At 35.0% G+C, this 24,398-nt stretch overlaps 1 protein-coding gene across 1 annotated transcript in view; it reads right to left on the bottom strand.

The window, feature by feature from the left end:
* Nucleotides 1–24,398, bottom strand: part of LOC111505489 (integrin alpha-PS5) — a 184,506-nt gene that overhangs the window by 103,145 nt on the left and 56,963 nt on the right. Inside the window, exon 3 of the mRNA XM_074178103.1 lies at nt 1,712–1,803. Coding sequence (XP_074034204.1) covers nt 1,712–1,803 — 92 coding nt within the window. The remainder of the gene's footprint in view (nt 1–1,711; nt 1,804–24,398) is intronic.

Raw genomic sequence — 24,398 nt, 5'->3', positions numbered from 1 at the left:
CAACTCCACCACTAACACAAGTGAATGGTTCAATTCCAACAGCAGCCAAAGATAAAGCGAATATACTAGCTGAACAATTTCTGGGACAGACACCACCCACTAGATACACCCACACTAGAATCCGCAATGCCGGAAATTACTTTTCGACGTCTCATCAAGCGAAATTTGAATCAGCTTAATTTCGACAGGGCGTCTGGTCCTGAAGAAGTGCCCGTCATCGTGTGCCAATGAACTCGCACCAGTAGTTTGTAGACTTTTCTACCTATCTTACAAGAGAGGTTTTTTTTATGTTGGAAGATTGCCCGCGTGCAGCCTATTCCCAGAAAAGCCAAGAAAAATCTTCCAAATAACTATACCAGTCAATTGGCTATCAGTAATATCAAAAATCATGGAGAAAGCCATAAACCACCACATCCTCAAATATTTGAAAAGTTTCAACATCTTGAGAGATCATCAATATAGCTTTCGACTGTCTATGGCACGAGAGTTTGCTGGTCAAACTTCGATGCCTATGGCTTCTCGGATCATTTTTGTGTATGGCTGTCCAGCTTTCTGGAAGAACGTTTCCTACAAGTGAACGTCAACGGATATATCTTGAATACATTTACCAGCAACGCTGGTACCCCTCAGGGATCCGTATTACCTCCAACCCTCTTTATATTATATATTAACGAATTAGTGGAAAAAACAAGAATCCAAAATAGTGCTTCGCTAACGACAGCCTTGTCTCGTCATCACATTTGGATTCCAGGACATTGACTGCGGAAGCACATCTATACCGGCAGCAGGAGGTTGCATATATTAATGAGAATCTAGAGGTGATTTCGAATTGGGTTGAAAGTAACCAGGTTCAATACTGAAATACTTTCTAGAATACATTTTCCTTAAATACTTTGGTCAACGAATGTATTCGATTTTTTCGCAAATTCAACAAAACTCATTGTTCTTGTAAACATTGTATCCGTAACAGCTCTTGCTCGCACAAGTTTTGACTTTTGGGGTTGACCCACAACTATAAGTACTGATGAGAAATTTTCAAAAAACAGGATTCACAATCTGCAGCAGAATCAGCAAAAATTCAGTTTTTTTTTTCGTCAGGAAGCTATAGGAAGTTTACTTCTTGCAGCACACGTTTTGATACTAGATGTTTCATAAGTCAACGGCAACTTGAGCAGATTCAACAATGGCTGATAAGTCGGAGCTGGTGTGGAACCATTATTTCGGTATTCAAGAGCTACTGTGCCTCGAATTGGAAAGATTACCCTGGCGAGAGAAGATCTGTAAATAGTAACGATTATATCTTGCTTGATATGGGACGGTCCTATTAGTTGGTATACCATCATCCATGTAGATAATAGAGGAGCTCTTGGTGTTGCGTTAATGTAATCAATGATTAACAAAATGAGAAGGTTGTCAAAGATATTTGAAGTACTCTATTCGATCAAGCTGTTTGAAGTTTGTTATTATTGATTGAAAAAATATAAGTTTTCAGTTGTCACAAATGATTTGTTTAAATTTATCTTTCATCTCTATTTCTGTTCACTAGATATCATTCCTATTCGAATAGTAACCATCAGAATTCGAAACGTGTGGGAGTGAAGGTCCTTGAGAAGTTACCTTTCAACCTGGGATTCCTCGTTCGGAACGGTAATAACTGAAGTTTCGTATCTTGCTAAAATTTTGATGGCAATGAAGTTACAAGATTACTCACCGTCATTCTGTCATATTTATAGCTAATATCCATCGTACCACCTATAAAGTTACCTTCCCAGTTCTCTTTGTGCTGTGAGCTGTATGACACATCTGAAAAAAAATAGCATACAATTATTGTTATTTCTGTCAATGTATATATTGGTATATGAAATTTCATATTAGAATTATATAGAAATTAAAAAAAGATATGATTTGCAACATGGTTACAAGAATGGAAAATTGATCTTAGTGATTCTTATAGTTATGAGCCCGTGCACTTCATCAACGTCCATTACGAAAGTTCAAATTACACCAACAATATCTTTAGTGAACCGGAATTGAGAAGCAATAAATCAAATATTCAATAAAATTACTAACATACAGGCCATTTTCAAAGGAACTGATTCGTTTCGTCAACTGGTCCAAACAGATGTGGAACAGTACAATAGATATAAAAGTGAAAAGATAAAAGTTGAGTATTGAAATTCTATAAAACAATCTCAGTACGATTTGAAATCTAATATATTGTTTCGTTTTTTCCCGTGGGTTCACCAATAATTGACTACACTGAATAATCAAACTTAAATTTATTTCAATTCAAATAAAACAAACACTTCAACTAAAAATTCAACTATTATTTGAATGTCTATCGACTTACTAGATTTCTTCGCGTACTTCGCTACCTCGTGGCTAGCTTTTAAATATCGTAATCGAATGTTGTAGAAATTTCGCCGAAGTCGGTAGCGTTGTTCTCGCCGATTCTAATAGTGCTGGGGAATCATCGTACATTCGCGCACTCTTAGCTACGTCACGTTTAGTTTATGGTTACCAGTGGCGGCTGGCGTTATTTTATTTCGGGTATGATTAACAACAATATAAAAATGAATTGCTGTTAGTAAATCTCGCTAAAACTCGAGAACGGCTGGAACCATTTGGCTAATTCTGGTTTTGAATTATTTGTGGAAGTCCAGGGAAGGTTTGAAAGGTGAGTAAATATGGAAAAAAAATTATAATAATAAAAGAACTCAAGAACGATTGGACCAATTTTCATTAATCTTGTCTTTTTGGATTTGTCTTCATCGAGAATAGAATAATAAGTATTGAATAATAATAATAACGGTATTGACGAGACACCGGTGTTGCCCTAAGCTCCGGGGAATATTGAATCCGTTGTGTGGAACGAGAAGTGCCTAATTTATTGAAACTATTTGTTCTCCACCCTCAGGCTCATACAAGCTAATAAGCCTGATGTAGTCCTTTTCGACCATCAGAGCAAGACGATGAAAGAACTCAAGAACGACTGGACCCCTTTTCATGAATTTTGTGCTTTTGGATTTATCTTCGCCGGGAATAGGATGAGTATTGAAACATGAAATTTTATCAATAAAAATAATAATAAAAAGGACGACACATCAGTAATAATGGTGACGTATTATAACAGAACCCAACTGACAGTTCACGTAATGTTGTCTATGTTTATGGTTTGTTTTAAATTATCACAAAGTTGACCAGTTATGTGTTTGTTTTGTACAAGAATTAATATACTTTAAATCTCATTGTGACGACCGAGAAAAACAGATCTTTTCCGGCGAAGCCGTAATGCAATTAAGATTCAAAACATCGCGAATGCCTCATTGTTGGTGAAAACTTGGAAAAACGCGATGTCGTGCATACATGTCTTCACGGTAGGCAACTGCAACAAATATTGTTATATGGTTAATAGATGATATAGAAAATGCATGTCTTTTATGTGGCATGCTTTATTTGTTCTTGAGCCTGATAAAATGAAAAATGTCGTATATTACACGCAATTACCAATTATATTGGCATTTGCAATGACTATTCATAAGTCTCAAGGCCAAACAATGTCCGTTTGTGACTTTGATTTGAGCACACCATGTTTTTCACATGGACAATTATACGTGGCATGCTCTCGAGTGGGCAAACCATCCAGTTCGTTTGTGTTAGCTGAACACACACTGTCAAAAATAGTGTACACGTGTACCAATCACTTTCACGAATGCAATCGTGAGGTGGATTCTCTTATTTCATACATATTCCCGAAAAAATAATTTTTGGGGATGCATTATCTCTTATTTCAGCTGTAAAGACTATCCTTCGTTATAAACGAATCTCGGAGATAATATAAGTATAGTTTTTAATTTTGTACTTTCAATTTGCTTGAAATTTCTTGAATTCAAACCAGTTTTGTTATTATTAAGACGGAGCTCAGACCAGATGGTAGTTTCAACTGAATTCATCATGAAGTGTTTTTTATTATGAAAATCCATGACTATGTTGAGAAACCATTGGATTATTTTCTAGTATTTTGCAGACAATTCCTGAACTATTGATTAAATGAGAGAATGCATTAACCTACAGAAAAGGTCCTTATATTCGAACATATTTGGAAAAAACTCAATATTTTCGAAATGTATTCCTCAGTTCCAGTTTGTGAGAAAAATTTTAGTTTTATTTGTAGTACTTGTTACTGTCATGAATTCTTGATATTTTTGATATCTGAGCTGGCAGTTGATATAAAAATGTATTAGATATACGTTAGAGAATAATAGAAATATCGACGTTAGTGTTCGAAAAACGGCGTGAGCTATCGGATAGGCTGTTTTTGTGTCAAGAAGTTCAAAGAAACCATTACGAGCACCTTCTGAACTGAAATCAGCTTATTTCCTTAAGTTATGAAGTTAAATGTCGATATATTCAGGTAAATATTTAATGTTCCGCCATTTTTGAGTAGGTGAAGATATTGACTTTATACTCTAGGGTTGTGAGGTATTCGTCAGGAGCTCCAAAAGCATGTGTACAAGACCCCCTTTCTATTTAATTTTATCCCAGATGGCGTCCTGTCACCATCTTGAAATTTTCATCTGTCAATTTTACTCCAAAATAGAGTATTCATGCATCAATTTCATTATCCCAAGTATCGATTTTTTGAGTTAACCCATTTTAAAAATAAAACGGTGGGGGAACAATAAAGAAAAGTACTGTATATTGCTTTTCCGGAAATTGTTTCTCAAAATATGTATCGCATCATTGTGAAATTTGTAAATAGTTGAACCCGTTCAATGAAAATAAATAAATATATATTGCTCTCGATATCTTTAATATTTTATAAATATATATCGTATATAATGAACATTAATTCTCGTAATATTATATTGATAAAGAAAATTATTAAAAATTATTGAAAATTTTTGTAAGAACCATGAGATTTTCAATTTATAATAAAAATTTTTATTATCGCCAATAGTTTCGGAGTCATTTCATATTGGAATTTTCTCAAAAATGTATTCTTGGCTCATTTCTGTGAGATCATTATTTGGTATGAAGGGTATAGCGTGTATAATGTTGAAAAGTGCCCCCACATTGACAGATGTGACATTATCATCTTTCAAAACAATTTTAAACTGTAACGTTGTTCATCAAATATTTTATCCGACATTAGAAATTCTTTCCCTATTTTTATAAATGTATTGTGTCAATGCTCATCCAACACTATGTGCCCAATATTTTACATAACCATCGTATGAAACATCCTCAAAAAAGTTCACTCCTGATGAAACAATTCATTAAATTTCCAAAAACTTGGGCAAACTTTGAAGGGTACTCTTTTATTTGCTGCTAAACCCCACTATTTGATTGTTCAGTTCCATTCCTAACTAGTCAGCAACGACTATCCTCTCCCTATATATGTATATATATATATATATATATATATATATATATATATATATATATATATATATATATATATATATATATATATATATATATATATATATTATATATATATATATATATATATATATATATATATATATATATATATATATTTCCAAAAACTGTAATTTTTTATTGAGAGCTCGAATTTCCGAATGTCACTGGAATCCAGAGTTCTCCTGACGATAATGTTGTTCATTGAGATTATAAATATTTGTATTACTTGAAATCCAACTGAATTTCTGTCAGGGTCGTCTTAAAAAAGAGAGACCAATAATCTTTGTATCAATTACAAGCCATTCTTTCCAAATGTCTTTTGAAAATTTGTAGCTAACCAAAAATTTCTGTTCAGAAAATGAGGATATCAACAAGAATTAACTAATAAAAATACTGCATTAAAAAAGTCATAGATGATTTTCACGAGAAACATGATAAACGATAATTTATTTTATTGCAGTAAGCCATGAAATACATGAATGTGGATGTCAAGTTAATTGCCACATACAAAATAAAAGTTATTCAAATAGTTGAGCGATTTTAAGGGAGAAACATACATTTTTCCAATGACGAAAAAGTGGATATGCCTTTTGTATATTCGATATGTTTGAGGAATGCTACCAAATCTCTGGCAATGTATCAGGAATTGTATCCTGAACGACGACACCCTAATCATAGATATTTTCAACGAATCGACAATACTTTACGGAATTATGGATCTTTTGAAAAACCCTCTGTACGGTTACTGAATGCGGTGGCGATAATGAAATCGGCGTTTTAGGTAAGTTCTAAGTAGATTCACAATAATGATAAAGTGACATTAATTTGATTTAGGATTTATGGAAAATAAAAAAATTGAGATCAAGAAAGTATCTGAGGGAGATTGCTCATAATTCGGCCATATCCACTACGTCTGTACGGAAAATTTTGAAGAAAAATAAATTCATGCCTTATCGAGTCAGGAAAGTTCATCTTTTGCGTTTAACGGACTTCAACAGGAGAAAAGTTTTTTATAGATGGCTCATTAGAAAATTTCGCCAAGATAATTAAATTTGTAAAAAAAATGGTGGTGTGATGATAGTACATTTACCAATAACGGATGGTTCAACAGGAATATACATTATCATTGGCAACAAGAAAATGAATATTTACATAGAGTTAATAATTTTCAAGAGAGATATGGTGTTAACGTATGGCTTGGTGTACTTGATAATAAAATTATTGGCCCCCACTTCTTTGAAACATCTTACACGTGAATCTGCAAATGCAACTATGCCAGGAAGGTGGATAGGAAATAATGGTCATATTGAATGGCCACCACGTTCACCGGACCTTTCTCTTCTAGATTTTTCGTTGTGGGGCTTCATTAAAGATCAAGTATTCAGAACAAATTTTGAAAATATTGAAGAATCGAAAGACTCAATAAGGGGTGTCTGCATCGCTATCATCTTCGGGTGATAACTATCACTATCGGGTGATAACTGTCACCCGAAGACGATTGTGGATACTAAAAATGAAAACGTCGTGACATAACTTGGTTTGTAATCTTTTAATCTTTATTTTTCATTTTTGGTAATAATATTTTTTAATTTTCAGCTTTTAATATTATTTCAATTTTTTATTTTTTGGGTGTGGCTTGCATGTTATTTCTTTGTAATTACAGTTTTTTGTTTAATAAAACTGTTATTTTCGGTTATTCTTTTTAATTTTTTTCAGGGATTTCAAATCAATTTATATTATATTAGACAATGGAAGTCCGAACTGATGAAATAAGTCCCCAAATGTTTTCTAATTGAATAGAACTGGCCGATACTTAATGAAAATCCATACTAAAACTAATTAATACAGTGTATTGTAAGATTTTCACTATAAAGGGGTTTTACAAAAACTTGACACGTGTTTCGCTGTATAGTAGCTTCCTCAACCGTAAATTGAACATAATACCTACTTTGTTTGAAGGTGATTGACAATGTTTCGTGATGAATTTCACTAGTTCGGACTTCCATTGTCTATTATATAAAATGATTTGAAATCCCTGAAACAAGTAAAAAAGAATAGTTGAAAATAACAATTATATTAAGCAACAATAAACCTGAAATGAAATGATAGTAAAATAACCTACAAGTAAAAATATAATAATTGAATAAATAAAAATTAAAGGAATGCAAAAAGAAATTAATAAAAAAATAAAAAAGTGTAGAGATTCCAAGTCACGTTAGTTCACGACGTTTCGATTGTTGGTATCTACAATCGTCTTCGGGTGATGACTGGACTGATTCCTCCGAGAGATGACTATTTTATAGGTCGTTGAAATACTTTCACTTTCTCTACTTTCCATTTTCCGCTTCACTGATTCCGTGAGAGATGACCGATTTGGCGGGAGTTGTTCATTTCTCGTTTGATGATGGGTTTCCATATGTTTCGTATATCTACGCTGGCCTGGCTGAATACGTTGTTGGACAACATGTATGCGGCTTCCTTAAATTTTCTCCTGAACCAATGTTCCTCTCTGTGCAAGATCTCAGCTTGGGACCACTCGATGTTGTGTTGATGGGTCCAAACATGGTCTGCTATTCCTGATTTGCTGGTTTCTCCTCGCTGTGTGTGCTTCTTGTGCTCGGCAATGCGAATATTCAATGGCCTCTTAGTTTCACCAATATAGGATTTTCCGCACTCACAGGGTATCCGGTAAATGCAATTCTTGGAATCGCAGTCCGCGTTTGGGGGCCTGGTTTTCGTGAGGCTGTTACGGATAGTGTTACCGGATCTAAAACAGGTTCTAATGTTGTACTTGGAACCAATTCTTCTTATCCTCTCCGATAATCCTCTGATGTAGGGAAGTGCAAGCACTGGTTGTGACGGCTTCTCTTCCTTGCGAGGCTCCTGCTGTCTTTTGGCCAAAGTCTTTTCTACCATCGCTTTGGAGTATCCATTCCGCTGAAGATCACTTTTGATGATATCTAGTTCCTTCTCGAGACCTTCCTTTGTATTACAAAGCCCAAAAGCACGGTCTAATAGAGTCTTGATGATTCCTCTTTTTGTCGATTGATGGTGGTTGGATTCGTGGTTCAGATACTGTCCCGTATGAGTGGGTTTTCGGTATACAGATGTTTCCCACTTAGTGTCGGTCCTCTTCACCAAAACGTCTAAGAATGGCAATTCATTGTGGATTTCCTTCTCCATTGTGAAAGTGATGGAAGGTCTCACGCTGTTGATGTGTTTCAGAAAGGCGTCTAGTTCAGTATTCCCATGGTTCCATATTATGAAGGTGTCGTCAACATATCTCAACCAGACTCGAGGTTTCTTGTGGGCTTCTTCAATGGCCAGAGTTTCAAACCACTCCATATATATGTTGGCTATGACTGGTGAAAGTGGCGATCCCATTGGCAGTCCCTCATCTTGTGTAAAGAATTCGTCCTTCAGTTGGAAATAACAGTTTCGTACACAGCATCCTAGTAATTCCATAATTACTTCTATAGGTAGATTCGTTCTCTCTTTCAGGTTCCCGTCTTCGGATAGCTTTCTCTGTATGATTTGGAGTGCTTCTTCGACCGGAACGTTGGTGACGTTGGTGACGTGAACGTTGGTGGCTTGAAGATCCGCCAAGACATGGAGAATACCCACAACAGAAAGTGGGGGAAGTTAGTGAGGAAACAATGCCCAAATACAGACCGAAAACAGGACAACTATGAAGCCACCAACGTCATCAACATGAGTTCCCGCCCGCTCACGGGAATAGAGGAATCCTTGTTGAGGAAAGGCCTGAATTTTGCCATTACGCCAACATATGTGCCCACTTTGGAGATAATTACTGCAGTGGAATCCACCAGTTCCCTCATTGACCAGACCGAGGCAGAAGAGTTCAGATGGAAAATTAGAGAACAGTTGGATCGAGAACCAGTTCCAACATCTAACATCAGCAAGGAAGAACGTAGAGCTCTGAACGGCCTACGTAGAGACAACACCATTAAGATCCTACCTGCAGATAAAGGAAACGCTACTGTGGTAATGGATACCGTTCTCTACGAACAGAAGATCGAAGAGGTTCTGCAGAAGGGACGATACACAAAGATCGTACGGGACCCAACTGCATCAATCGAAAGGAAGTTGTACCAGATTTTGAAAAAACACCAAGTCTATTTTTCGGACAAGGAAAGATCATGCCTAACACCGCGCCACAGTAAGCCCCCTCACTTGTATGGTCTACCCAAAATCCACAAGAAGGACGTTTCGCTTAGACCGATCATCAGCTCCAGAGATTCGGCTACTCAAAACTTGTCTAGGTTTTTACTTCCCTTAATACAACCATTACAAGGGAAAACATCGTCTTTTGTGAAGAATTCAAGACATTTTGTCGAACTACTAGGGTCAATTGAAGTCACACAGGAAGATCAACTAATTAGTTTCGACGTGGAAAGCCTTTACACCAACGTTCCGGTCGAAGAAGCACTCCAAATCATACAGAGAAAGCTATCCGAAGACGGGAACCTGAAAGAGAGAACGAATCTACCTATAGAAGTAATTATGGAATTACTAGGATGCTGTGTACGAAACTGTTATTTCCAACTGAAGGACGAATTCTTTACACAAGATGAGGGACTGCCAATGGGATCGCCACTTTAACCAGTCATAGCCAACATATATATGGAGTGGTTTGAAACTCTGGCCATTGAAGAAGCCCACAAGAAACCTCGAGTCTGGTTGAGATATGTTGACGACACCTTCATAATATGGAACCATGGGAATACTGAACTAGACGCCTTTCTGAAACACATCAACAGCGTGAGACCTTCCATCACTTTCACAATGGAGAAGGAAATCCACAATGAATTGCCATTCTTAGACGTTTTGGTGAAGAGGACCGACACTAAGTGGGAAACATCTGTATACCGAAAACCCACTCATACGGGACAGTATCTGAACCACGAATCCAACCACCATCAATCGACAAAAAGAGGAATCATCAAGACTCTATTAGACCGTGCTTTTGGGCTCTGTAATACAAAGGAAGGTCTCGAGAAGGAACTAGACATCATCAAAAATGATCTTCAGCGGAATGGATACTCCAAGCAAGAGAAGCCGTCACAACCAGTGCTTGCACTTCCCTACATCAGAGGATTATCGGAGAGGATAAGAAGAATTGGTTCCAAGTACAACATTAGAACCTGTTTTAGATCCGGTAACACTATCCGTAACAGCCTCACGAAAACCAGGCCCCCAAACGCGGACTGCGATTCCAAGAATTGCATTTACCGGATACCCTGTGAGTGCGGAAAATCCTATATTGGTGAAACTAAGAGGCCATTGAATATTCGCATTGCCGAGCACAAGAAGCACACACAGCGAGGAGAAACCAGCAAATCAGGAATAGCAGACCATGTTTGGACCCATCAACACAACATCGAGTGGTCCCAAGCTGAGATCTTGCACAGAGAGGAATATTGGTTCAGGAGAAAATTTAAGGAAGCCGCATACATGTTGTCCAACAACGTATTCAGCCAGGCCAGCGTAGATATACGAAACATATGGAAACCCATCATCAAACGAGAAATGAACAACTCCCGCCAAATCGGTCATCTCTCACGGAATCAGTGAAGCGGAAAATGGAAAGTAGAGAAAGTGAAAGTATTTCAACGACCTATAAAATAGTCATCTCTCGGAGTCCAGTCCAGTCATCACCCGAAGACGATTGTAGATACCAACAATCGAAACGTCGTGAACTAACGTGACTTGGAATCTCTACACTTTTTTATTTTTTTATTATTTTCTTTTTGCATTCCTTTAATTTTTATTTATTCAATTATTATATTTTTACTTGTAGGTTATTTTACTATCATTTCATTTCAGGTTTATTGTTGCTTATTATAATTGTTATTTTCAACTATTCTTTTTTACTTGTTTCAGGGATTTCAAATCATTTTATATAATAGACAATGGAAGTCCGAACTAGTGAAATTCATAATACCTACTTGTATGCCTACTTTCTAAGAATAAATCTACCTAAAAAGTTCAGGTATGAATTCATTAACTATATGAATCATTTTTTTTCGAAAGTACCGTAAATATACTCAACTATTTTTACCTGGAAAGAAACAAATTCAATAATGGTGAATCAGTTTGATCGTGCATAAGATATTGAGGGTTTTTGAATTTGTTTCTCTCCAACAGGTTAGGTTTCAAACGTTTCTTCTGGAAACGGAGAGGCTTGAATTCATGGTTGAACCCATGTCCCTCTGTGATTAAATGAGTGGCACATGTGGAAATTATTTTTTCATTCTAGAAACAATTTGTGTGTTCCTTGATGCGAGCTTTGAACGTTCTTCCAGTTTGATCTATATAATACATCAGACATGACCCACATGAAAATGTATACACTCCGGATCTTTCTAAAACTGAACTTTTATCTTTGTTATTCTTGATGTGCATGCGTAATTTGTTGGTTTTGAAAGCATTATTTACACCTTTCTTGTGCAGAAAATTTGAAATATTTGTAGTGGGTTGGCCTAGGTAGGTTGAGGTTCTATAACCTGTATCCTCTTTCATACGAATTGGGTGAACTTCCTTCAAAGCTTGGCTGTATAATTTTTTAATTTTTTTTTTCAGGAATTTCAAATCAATTTATATAATATTAGACAAAGGAAGTCCGAACTGATGAAATACACCACGAAACATTGTCAACCACCTTCAAACAAACTGCTACTTTGTGTTGATACGGGTGGGTGGACGAATTATGAATGATAATATCTGTATGTTCTGGTTTACGATAAATTGAAAAATCATACCTGAAATGGAAATTGTGAAGTAACAAGTAAAAATGAAAAGAATTGAAACAATATGAATACAATAAAAATTAAAAAGTTAAGAGATTCCAAGCCAAGTTAATTCACGACGTTTCGATTGTAAGGTATCCAAAATCGTCTTCGGGTGATGACTGGACCGATTCCTCCGTGAGCTGACTATTTATAGGTCATTTGAGTTCTTTCACTTATCTCTGCTTTTTTTTTCGCTTCACTGGTTTAGTGGGAGATGACCGTTTGGAGGGAGTTGGCCATTTTTCGCTTGATTATGGGTTTCCATATGTTGTGTACGTCTACGCTAGCTTGGCTGAATACATTGTTGGATAGCATGTATGCGGCTTCTTTGAATTTCCTCCTAAACCAATATGAGATAATAAGAGATGAGTGAAAGTACTCAAATGACCTATACATAGTCAGCTCACGGAGGAATCGGTCCAGTCATCACCCGAAGACGATTGTGGATACCTTACAATCGGAACGTCGTGAATTAACTTGGCTTGGAATCTCTTAACTTTTTAATTTTTATTGTTTTCATATTTTTTCAAATTTGTTTCATTTTTACTTTTATTTTACTTCACTAATTTTCATTTCAGGTTTTGCTAAATATAATTGTTTTTTTAGCTATCCATTTTTATTCCTCTTCTTTAATTTTATTAATTCTTCCATTTAGTTATTTCAGGGATTTCAAATCATTTTATATAATATTAGACAATGGAAGTCCGAACTAATGAAATTCTTCATGAAACATTGTCAATCACCTTCAAACAAATAATGAATGTCAACAACTAACATGATTTTTCAATTTATCGTAAACCAGAACATACATAATTATCATTCATAATTCGTCCACCCACCCGTATCAGCACAAAGTAGCAGTTTGTTTGAAGGTGGTTGGCAATGTTTCGTGGTGTATTTCATCAGTTCGGACTTCCATTGTCTAATATAATATAAATTGATTTGAAATCCTTGAAAAAAAAAATTAAAAAATTATACAGCCAAGCTTTGAAGGAAGTTCACCCAATTCGTATGAAAGAGGATACAAGTTATAGAACTACCTAGACCAACCCACTACAAATATTGCAAATTTTCTGCACAAGAAAGGTGTAAATATTGCTTTCAAAACCAACAACATACGCATGCACATCAAGAATAACAAAGATAAAAGTTCAGTTTCAGAAAAATCAGGAGTGTATTCATTTTCATGTGGGTCATGTCTGATGTATTATATAGATCGAACTGGAAGAACGTTCAAAGCTCGCATCAAGGAACACACAAATTGTTTCTAGAATGAAAAAATAATTTCCACATATGCCACTCATTTAATCACAGAGGGACATGGGTTCAACCATGAATTCAAGCCTCTCCGTTTCCAGAAGAAACGTTTGAAACCTAACCTATTGGAGAGTATGAAAATAAACAAATTTAAAAACCCTCAATATCTTATGCACGATCAAACTGATTCACCATTATTGAATCTGTTTCTTTCAAGGTAAAAATAGTTGAGTATATCTACGGTACTTTCGAAAAAAAATTATTCATATAGTTAATGAATTCATACCTGAACTTTTTAGGTAGATTTATTCTTAGAAAGTAGGCATACAAGTAGGTATTATGTTCAGTTTACGGTTGAGGAAGCTACTATACAGCGAAACACGTGTCGTAGTTTTTGTAAAACCCCTTTATAGTGAAAATCTTACAATAAACTGTATTAATCAGATTTAATATGGATTTTCATTAAGTATCGGCCAGTTCTATTCAATTAGAGAACATTTGGGGTCTTATTTCATCAGTTCGGACTTCCATTGTCTAATATAATATAAATTGATTAAAAATCCCTGAAAAAAATTAAAAAGATTAACCGAAAATAACAGTTTTATTAAACAGTAAACTGTCATTACAAAGAAACAAGCAACACACAAAAAATAAAAAAATTAAATAATAATAATAGCTGAAAATTAAAAACTATCATTAAGAAAAATGAAAAATAAAGATTGAAAGATTCCAAACCAAGTTATGTCACGACGTTTCGATTTTTAGTATCCACAATCGTCTTCGGGTGATAGTTATTACCCGATAGTGATAGTTATCACCCGAAGATAATAGCGATGCAGGCACCCCTAATTGAGTCTTTCAATTCTTCAATATTTTCAAAATTTGTTCTGAATGCTTGATTTTTTATGAAGCCCCACAACGAAAAATCTAGAAGAGAAAGGTCCGGTGGCCATTCAATATGACCATTATTTCCTATCCACCTTCCTGGCATAGTTGTATTGAGGAAATCTTTGCAGATTCTCTTGTGATGTGGTGGAGCTCCGTCGTGTTGGAAATACTCATATTTTCTTATGAGGCTAAGTGGCATATCTTCTAATAACTCAATTAGATGAGTCCCTGATAAGAAATCCAAGTATAATTCTCCGGTCAGAGATGTTTCAAACAAGTGGGGGCCAATAATTTTATTATCAAGAACATCAAGCCATACGTTAACACCATATCTCTCTTGAAAATTGGTAACTCTATGTAAATATTCATTTTCTTGTCGCCAATGATAATGTATATTCCTGTTGAACCATCTGTTATTGGTAAATGTACTATCATCACACCACAAAACTTTTTTACAAATTTCATTATCTTAGCGAAATTTTCTAATGAGCAATCTATAAAAAACTTTTCTCCTGTTGAAGTCCGTTAAACGCAAATGATGAACTTTCCTGATTCGATAAGGCTTGAATGTATTTTTCTTCAAAATTTTCCGTACAGCCGTAGTGGATATGGCCGAATTATGAGCATTCTCCTTCAGAGATACTTTCTTGTTCTCAATTTTTCTATTTTTCATACATCCTAAATCAAATTAATGTCAATTTATCATTATTGTGAATCTTCTTTGAACTTACCTAAAACGCCAATTTCATTATCGCCACCACATTCAGTAACCGTACATTTTCTTTCAGAGGATTTTTCAAAATATCCATAGTTCCATTAAGTATTTTCGATTCGTTGAAAACATCTATGATTAGGTTGTCGTCGTTCAGGATACAAGTCCTGATACATTGCCAGAGATTTGGTAGCATTCCTCAAACATCTCGAATATACAAAAATCATATCCACTTTTTCGTCATTGCCAGAGATTTGGTAGCATTCCTCAAACATCTCGAATATACAAAAAGCATATCCACTTTTTCGTCATTGGAAAAATTTATGTTTCTTCTTAAAAATCGCTCAACTATTTGAATAACTTTTATTTTGTGTGTGACAATTAACTTGACATCACATTCATGTATTTCATGGCTTACTTCAATAAAAGAAACTATCGCTTATCATGTGTCTCGTGAGAATCATCTATGACTTTTTTAATACAGTATTTTTATCAGTTAATTCTTGTTAATATCCTCATTTTTTGAACAGAAATTTTTGAGAAGCTACAAATTACAAGACATTTGGAAAGAATGGCTTGTAATTGATACAAAGATTATTGGTCTCTCTTTTTCAAGACGACCCTGACAGGAATTCAGTTGGATTTCAATGAATACAATATTATCGACACAACATTATCGATAGGAGAACTCTGGATTTCAGTGACAGTCGGAAATTCGAGCTCTCAATAAAAAATGATAGTGATGATGTGGTTTCGGGAAGAAACGTCGGGAAATATAGATGTTGTGATATATCAATGAATTTGTAATTTCAATGACTACGAAAATGTATGAAACAATATACAGGTCCGTATTTGAAAAAAACATATATTGATGATGGAATTCAATGAACAAAACGTTGCAGTGAAAAATGAGTTCAACCAGATTATGAAGCACATGAAATAAGGCAGAAAGTGTCTCGATGATTTTATCGAAAATGAGGCGGTAGAGCAAAAAAAATAAAATCTGTGATTTTCAGTTTTTTGCAAATATCTCATCCATTAGGATAAGTTTTAAGATATTGTTTAAATCCAAAAATTACTTGGTTTTAAAATGTAATGGAATTTAAACATGCGATGTCTACAGCCAGACATTGCCCGAAAATCAATTTTGCAAAAATGTTAAGGTTTTATGCCACAGATCAAACAATTTGTTTGATGTCGAATGTCAATTCGTTTTTGAGCCCTGTAATTGGCGTATACAGCGCATGCTAATTTTGAATTACATGTCATATCCCATTTTTTTGAATCATTCATATATGTTACGTCCATATTTCTTTCAACCTGCCACATAACCTCACATACACTGTAAGTTGGCTTGAATTATTATTTTATAAATATGACTGTTTTTTATCTTTATTGTAGCATCCCTGATGATGATAATAAAGATTATCGAAAGCTTGGAATCTGTGTTATAAGAGTACACTAAATTTTTGGCCTGCTGCATACCCAAATATTGTTTTCACTTATATATATATATATATATATATATATATATATATATATATATATATATATATAAATATATATATATATGTATATATATATATATATATATATATATATATATAATCTAGAAATGTTAATGCAGTCAAGCTGCTGGAAAATAATTCCATGAAAATCAAAAAATGAATAGATAAGTACTCCTTGATCATTTCCATATTGATTTCAATGTAAGAGCCACCGGTATACAGCTGTTTCAGCCTATTGGGCATCGTCAGTACCGGGCAGGCGGTCCTGAAGACAAAATGAGAAAAAACCAAGAAAGTACTTGATAAAAATAGCTGCGTAAACGCAAGCGTAACATAAGTGGAACCACCTATTGGTGTGACACCCAAGTCATCTTCTAGACACTCCTCAAACTGAACTTGTCTAGGAGTGCCTAGAAGATGACAGTACTACCAACTGTCGAAAGCGTTCGCAGATAATTAATAGAAGATACAAAGCTTCAAAATATATATATATATATATATATATATATATATATATATATATATATATATATATATATATATAAATGAATAGATAAGTACTTTTTGATCATTCCCATATTGATTTCAATTTAAGAGCTACCGGTAGACAATCGAGGACCGCCTGCCCGGTACTGACGATGCCCAATAGGCTGAAACAGCTGTCTACCGGTGGCTCTTGAATCAATATGGGAAATCAATATGGGAATGATCAAAAAGTACTTATCTATGCATTTTTAGATTTTCATGGAATTAATTTCCAGCAGCTTGACTGCATTAACATTTCTGATTTTATATATATATATATATATATATATATATATATATATATATATATATATATATATATATATATATATATATATTTATGTAGGGAGAGGGGTAGTCGTTGCTGACTAGTTAGGAATGGAACTGAACAAATAGTGGGGCTTAGCAGCAAATGAAAGAGTAGGGTAAAGTGGGGATAACTGGACATACAGGTTAACTGAACAGCTCACAATATTAGCCATCTCTTGACAGATAGCAGAATTTACTTTCTTACTATTTGATCAAGTATACAGGTCCCTTCTTCTCAATATGAGAATATTCTTATAAAACTGTCATTGGGAAGCTCATTTCAAGTTGGGTTTTTTTGGGCTGACATAGTGAAATCCGAATTTCGAGTTGTTTTCGTTTTATCGCCACAATCTTTATATTTCATAGGATTATTTTTTGGGCAACCTAAAGATGTAAGTATCTACTATTCTTTTGTATGTGTAGTTGTTTTTTCTAATTGAAATAGATATGTTAATTTTTGCATTTAGCGAAGTAACAATATGTGAGGTTAACTGAACGGTACTAATGTGGGGTTATGTGAACCATGTCCAGTTAACCTGCACTTACTTTTCTCGAACCCTATAACTTGATTGTTTTTCTTTTCAGAAGAATTCATGCACAATGCCACGAATTAGAAAGCGCACTACTAATCAGAGGTCTTACTCGGAAGAACAGCTAAAACACGCTGTTAGAGTAGTTTTAGAAGAAGGGTGTTCTGTGAGAAGCGCTTCGACTCGATTTGAAATACCACGAATAACTTTAAAACGATTTGTTGATAAAATCAGAAATGTTGATTTAAATTTAATAAACCTTCGGCCGAAAAATGAACATTTATTATTTTTTACACATGCAGAAGAAATCATGCTTAGAGATTACATTTTACGTGCCTCTGACGTTCACCACGGCATCGTCCATATCTATGGACGATGACCACGGTTTGAGTAGTAAACAAGTTCGTATTCTGGCTTATGAGTTCGCAGTGGCAAACAATAAACGTTTTGCTGAAAGTTGGTCGGAAAAGAGCATGGCTGGTAAAGAATGGCTGTTTGGATTTCGTCAAAGGTACAAGCTCACATTATGAACTCCTGAACAAATCAGTTTTAATAAAACGAATATTGAAGCTTTTTTTTTAAATTTGCGAGAGCTTAGAACTAAATATAACTTGGAGGCGCACGATATTCATAATCTAGATGAGACAGCTGCTACTACTGTTGATAAACCTCCAAAGATATTAACCAAGAAGGGTAACAAGAATGTCTGCCAAGTAACTTCAGCGGAGCGAGGAACTCTAGTTACTCTGGTGGGTATTATTGGAGCTACTGGAAAATACGTTCCTCCATTCCTCATTTTTCCTCATTTTTTCAAGGAACACATGCTACATGGTGCCCCTCCAGGAAGCAAAGGTGTTGCAACACCTACAGGCTGGATGAATAGCTCGTTGTTTTTACCACTTTTACAACATTTTGCAGAACATGAGAGGCCTACTAAAGAGAAACCCAAATTTATTTTCCTAGATAATCACGAGAGTCACCTAAGCATTGTGGCACTCGATTTTGCCAAAGAAAACGGCATTCTAATGTTAACGCTATCTCCCCATTGCAGTCATAAAATACAGCCTTTGGACGTCAGTGTTTTTGACCTTTTAAGAAATTTTATAACTCTGCTGGTGATAAATGGATGGTGAATCATCCTGGTAGGCCTATCACCATACATGATGTAGCAGGTTTAGTTGGAGAAGCGTTTCCTTAAGCGTTCACGCCAAAAAACATTTGTAGTGGTTTTAAAACCACTGGTATAGAACCGTTTGATGATCAGATATTTTCTGATATTGACTTTGCATCGTCTTATGTCACTGATAGATCGGATCCAGTCAATCAGCCTCAAAATTTAGACCCGGTGCAAGAAAAAAATTGGCAAATTTTAGAAAACCGTTCCCCAGATCAACCAAAAACTCGAAATGTTTCAAATGGTACACCGACGGACAACCGTCAACTGCATGATCAACAGTATTTTCATCTTAATTTGCTTCAAAACTGCGAGGCTGGACCATTAAAATGTATTACCTCCGAAGAAATACGCCCTTTTCCCAAAGCTGCACCACGGAAAACAAACACATCTGCACGCAAAAAAAGACGATCAATGATTTTAACTGATACTCCCGTTAAAAAAGAACTGGAAGAGGAAGCGCGAATTCGCGAAGACAAAAAGAAAAAACGTGCCTCAGCTACGATAAAACCAAACAACATCGAGAAAAAAGTCTTGGAATCTAGTTCATCATCTGATGAGGAAATCATAGAATTTCACGAATTATCAGATTCTCTTGAAGATTTCAACGGACTTGAAGAAGAAAATGAGCCCAAAGTAGGTGATTGTTGTATTGTTATTATATATGGAAAAACAATGTCAACTTTTTGACACTATGTTCCAAACATCATTGAAGAAAGCCCAGATGGGTATGAAATGGTTTTTTTCAAACGACACAATGCAACACATAAATTTTCCGAAACTGAAGAACACAATTATGTTCCAAAGAAGGATGTTGTTCATATATTACCATCACCAGTAAAAAACAGTACAGCAAGATATGCCAATACCTGGACCTTTAATATCGATTTGGCTGAATTTGACTTGACTCTTCATTAATATTGAAAACAAATATGTCTGTTCTGTTATTTTGGAATATTCATGTATTGAAATAAAATAATTCAATTCTTATTTATTTTTCATTTGGTTTTCTACCTTTTTTTTCACTTGTGACCACTTAAGCTACCCTTTGTGTTCACTTAATCTATACGACAGGTTAAGTAAACAACTTCTCACTGAATCATAAAATTCGATCTATGATCATTCCTCTATACAATTTTATAAAAAAAATGACTGTTCATCCGGGATGGCTTATTAATTACATATGGACATATAAACAAAAATTTGCAGAAATTTAAATGGGATATTTGCGCATATTTTGTTCAAAGTGTCTAGTTAACCCCTACTTACCCTACCCTTTAAAGTTTGTCCAAGTATTCGGAAATTCAATAAATTGTTTCCATCATCAGAGGTGAACTTTTTTGAGGATGAGGAGGAACTATTGTCGATAATAAAAAATTGTATTTTAAATTGAAAATCTCATGGTTCTTACAAAAATTTTCAATAATTTTTAATAAATTTTATCATTATAATATTCCGAGAATTAGTGTTTATTATATATGATATATATTTATAAAATATTAAAGATATCGAGAGCAATATATATTTATTTATTTTCATTAAACGGGTTCAACTATTTACAAATTTCACAATGATGCGATAGATATTGCGTTCCTTTGAAACATACCAGGATATCATACACATATCTATACCAATACACGAAATTCAATACCCAGTGGGTACTGTATATTTTTCTGTCCAAATCGTTCATGAAAATCTTTGCCAGAATAGGACTAAATGGTGAATTTAATTAGTTCGGACTTCCATTGTCTGATATTATATAAAATGATTTGAAATCCCTGAAAGAACTAATAAAAAAAGTTCTTGTGATGCAAACAAAAATTAAAAATGAATAGCCAGAAATAATAATTATATTAGGCGAAAAAACCTGAAATGAAATAATAGTGAAATAAAATACAAGTAAAAATAGAACAATTGGACAAAAAACGAAAATAAAGAATAAAAAATTAAGAGATTCCAAGAAACGTTCTTGGCGTAATTTTTCATTCTTTATTTTATTTTTTTGTACAATTGCTCAATTTTACTTGTATTTCATTTCACTATTATTTCATTTCGTGTTTTTTAGCTTGATATAATTGTTATTTTCAGCTATTCATTTCTAATTCTTTTTTTTATTAGTTTGCAGGATGCATAACAAGTTTCATTGAATTGGAAGTAATTCTGTAACAAACAAACCGTAAGTAAGTCTAATATTTCCTTTTTTGTAAAAAGCGTTTTTGTAAAACCCTTTATAGTGAAAATCATACAATAACTGTATCAATTAGTTTCCATATATTCTCGTCGCTTTAAAGGTATCTTGACTTAGTCATGCTCTTGCCTCAGTATATAGATCACCCCTGCCCTGCAGTAAGTAGTTCAATTTCTTGAAACGCCTTCAATATTACTATATATTATAAAATAACTTCTCCCTACCACGTCTGTCTATTCAACTACCAGTACGGTTACTATCAATGAACGAAGTGATACAAGAAGAAGATTTATGTTTGGTATTCATTTTTTGTGCGGCTGTGCTACCCGTGTGAAGCCGCGGAGCTTTCATTGAAAACGCTCAATCCTTCTGGGATATAACTGAATCATTAGTATTGTTCTTCTTTGAGATGCATAGATATGTCCGCGATGACATATGTCTATTTTTTATGGATAACATGTTATAGCCATTTCAATGTTTGAAAAACACCAGACTATCAATCTGATGAATTCATCACATATAATCAATGTATAACTGTTTGACTGATCGTTTGTGCGCGCTTATTTCGAAAACGGTTCAACCGATTTGGGTGCAGTTTTCACTAATGTGTTGTAGTAATCTTCATTTGATATTTTCTGTTTGAGTTATTCGAACCGTTCCATAAATGGAAACAATAGCATAAACATATACTGTTCGGTTGGTTTAGGTGAAATTTTGGTTAATTAGATTTATAGTTACAATTTTCTTATAAATCAAAGGAAAGCAAATGTATGAGAACTTTCATAACGCCATTGAAGTTGCGAGGAACATCTATAATAAAATATATTTGAATATTTGGTTGATCATAAATGAAGTGTTTTTTCTTTAACTGTAGTTTGTACTTTATTATCTACTGAAATGTTTCGCTCATTGGGATATTATTGAAGAGTTTTGAAGAAATTTACACGTTCCGAATTGAATATGAAAAATCAAGTAAGGTATGATATAGGTTTCGTTTTCAACATGGACTATTCCCTCAAATTTCATAAACTACACCTTACGATGTGATCTCTACAAACTTTATTTGAGAAATATATCACATGTTTCGCTAACACAGTATAGCTTCGTCAAAAATACTCTTGAAGAAACTACTGTGTTAGCGAAACATGTGATATATTTTTCAAATGAAGTTTGTGGAGATCAAATCGTAAGGTGTAATTTATGAAATTACTAAGGATCTTCATCAAGTAACGGCCAAACCATGTTTTCAACTTATTCAACTCCAAAACTGTGAGATGATTTTTTCCAACAAACACTTCATTCACTGCTTTAGCATTACCTGTTTATTTCCACACAGGTTATCTATGCGGTCTAATGTTCAGCAGTAGAACATAATTTTATTGTAGAAAAAATTTTTTTGTAAGTATGTGGTATTATCAACAATCAAATTCAAACAAGCGAAAAATATTTTGATATATAGCTTCACTTTATCTGTTGTAACAGTAGGATGTTCAAAACGAATCACTACATAGTATAAAACAAAGTTGCTTCCTGTAGTCTGTTCCTATATATGCTTAGATCTTTAAAACTACGCAACGGATTCTGATGCGGGGCGGGGGTTTGAATAGATAAAGTGATTCAAGAGGAATATTCATATGTATTAAACATGCATACTATAGCAGAGAAACACTGATAATTTCGGAGGTTTCTAATGTGATGCACACTTTTTTGTGCTTACATTGCAATCGCTGGCTGAACCCTACGAGATAGATCAAAAAGTTACTACAGTATTGTACACTTCAAAAAGATCTACTAAAAAGTCTGGGATGGTATATGTCTATCTTTTGGGGATAACCTTGAACGACCATTTTATATCCTCGAGAAATAACAGCTCATTTACGAAGCGATTTTAAGCAATACAGCAGCAATCCTTATCTAATTGAGTACCTTAAATACATTATGCATTCAATATAGATTAATATGGCCCTTTACAGCAAATTTTTTCAATGAATATTTTCGAAGATATTACAGATTTGAAATGCAGGGACATAACGGTTATGGTGGTAGCAGCCGGGGAGCGGCAGCGCCTGGCTATAAATAGCGCGTCGACGACCCCGCGTGTTTATAGTCTTATTAGACATTTCGAAGGCCTTCGACCGTGTTTGGCACGAAGGCCTTCTGTACAAACTAATTGCGTTCGACCTGTCGTTAGACAGAGAGATCCTCGCTGGAGTACCACAGTCGGCCGTTCTCTCTCCCACGCTGTATTCTCTTTACACCAGCGACCTTCCGAGGTCCGAGCATGTGAAGATATCCCTCTACGCCGACGACACGGCTCTCCTCTCATCTTCCATGGGTCGGGAGCTCGATGTCGTCTACATGCAACGTGCTTTGGACGACCTCGAGCGCTGGTACCTCGAGTGGAAGATCCGAGTGAATTCGGAAAAGACTCAGGCAATAACCATGGGTAGAACGAAATCTTCTCCGGCTATGAAAGTGAAAATCTCTGGAAGGGAGATCGATTGGCAAGCGCGGGTAAAGTACCTCGGTCTTCTAATAGATCGTGGACCAACTTGAAACCCGCACTTTATAAGCGTGAAGGCAAATATCGAGGGTCTGATAAACATATGATTAAAGTTAAGCCTTAAAAACAAAGTTACGATCTACAACACGATGTTCAAGCCTGTCATCATGTATGCTTCAGGCGTCTGGGGACAAGCGGTTCCGTCCAACATCTCCATCTTAGAGACTTTACTAAACAAAATACTACGGATGATTGTGAATGCTCCGTGGTTCGTGCGGAATGAAGCCATCCGCAGAGATTTACAGCTGCCCTCCATTCAGCAGTCCATCCAGTCGAGGAATCGGCGAGTTTTAGATTGAGCGGAAACTCACGATAACACGTTAGTCAGAAAGCTATAGATTACGCTGAAGACGACCCCTCCCGATATAGAAGGCCTCGACACTTTGTCGAATGAGGCCCCTATGTCCTCCGTTAACAGATGCATAATATCTTCATCCATCCACTTATGATACACTGTTTGGAACCTTTGGTGTAGTAATGAATATTACTGGAGTTTTTTTCCATC

This window comes from Leptinotarsa decemlineata, unplaced genomic scaffold (genome assembly GCF_025532065.1).
Source record: "Leptinotarsa decemlineata unplaced genomic scaffold, Ldec_3_MD MMD2_tig00003348_RagTag_RagTag, whole genome shotgun sequence".
NCBI lineage: Eukaryota > Metazoa > Arthropoda > Insecta > Coleoptera > Chrysomelidae > Leptinotarsa > Leptinotarsa decemlineata.
This window is presented reverse-complemented; position numbering and strand designations above follow the sequence as displayed.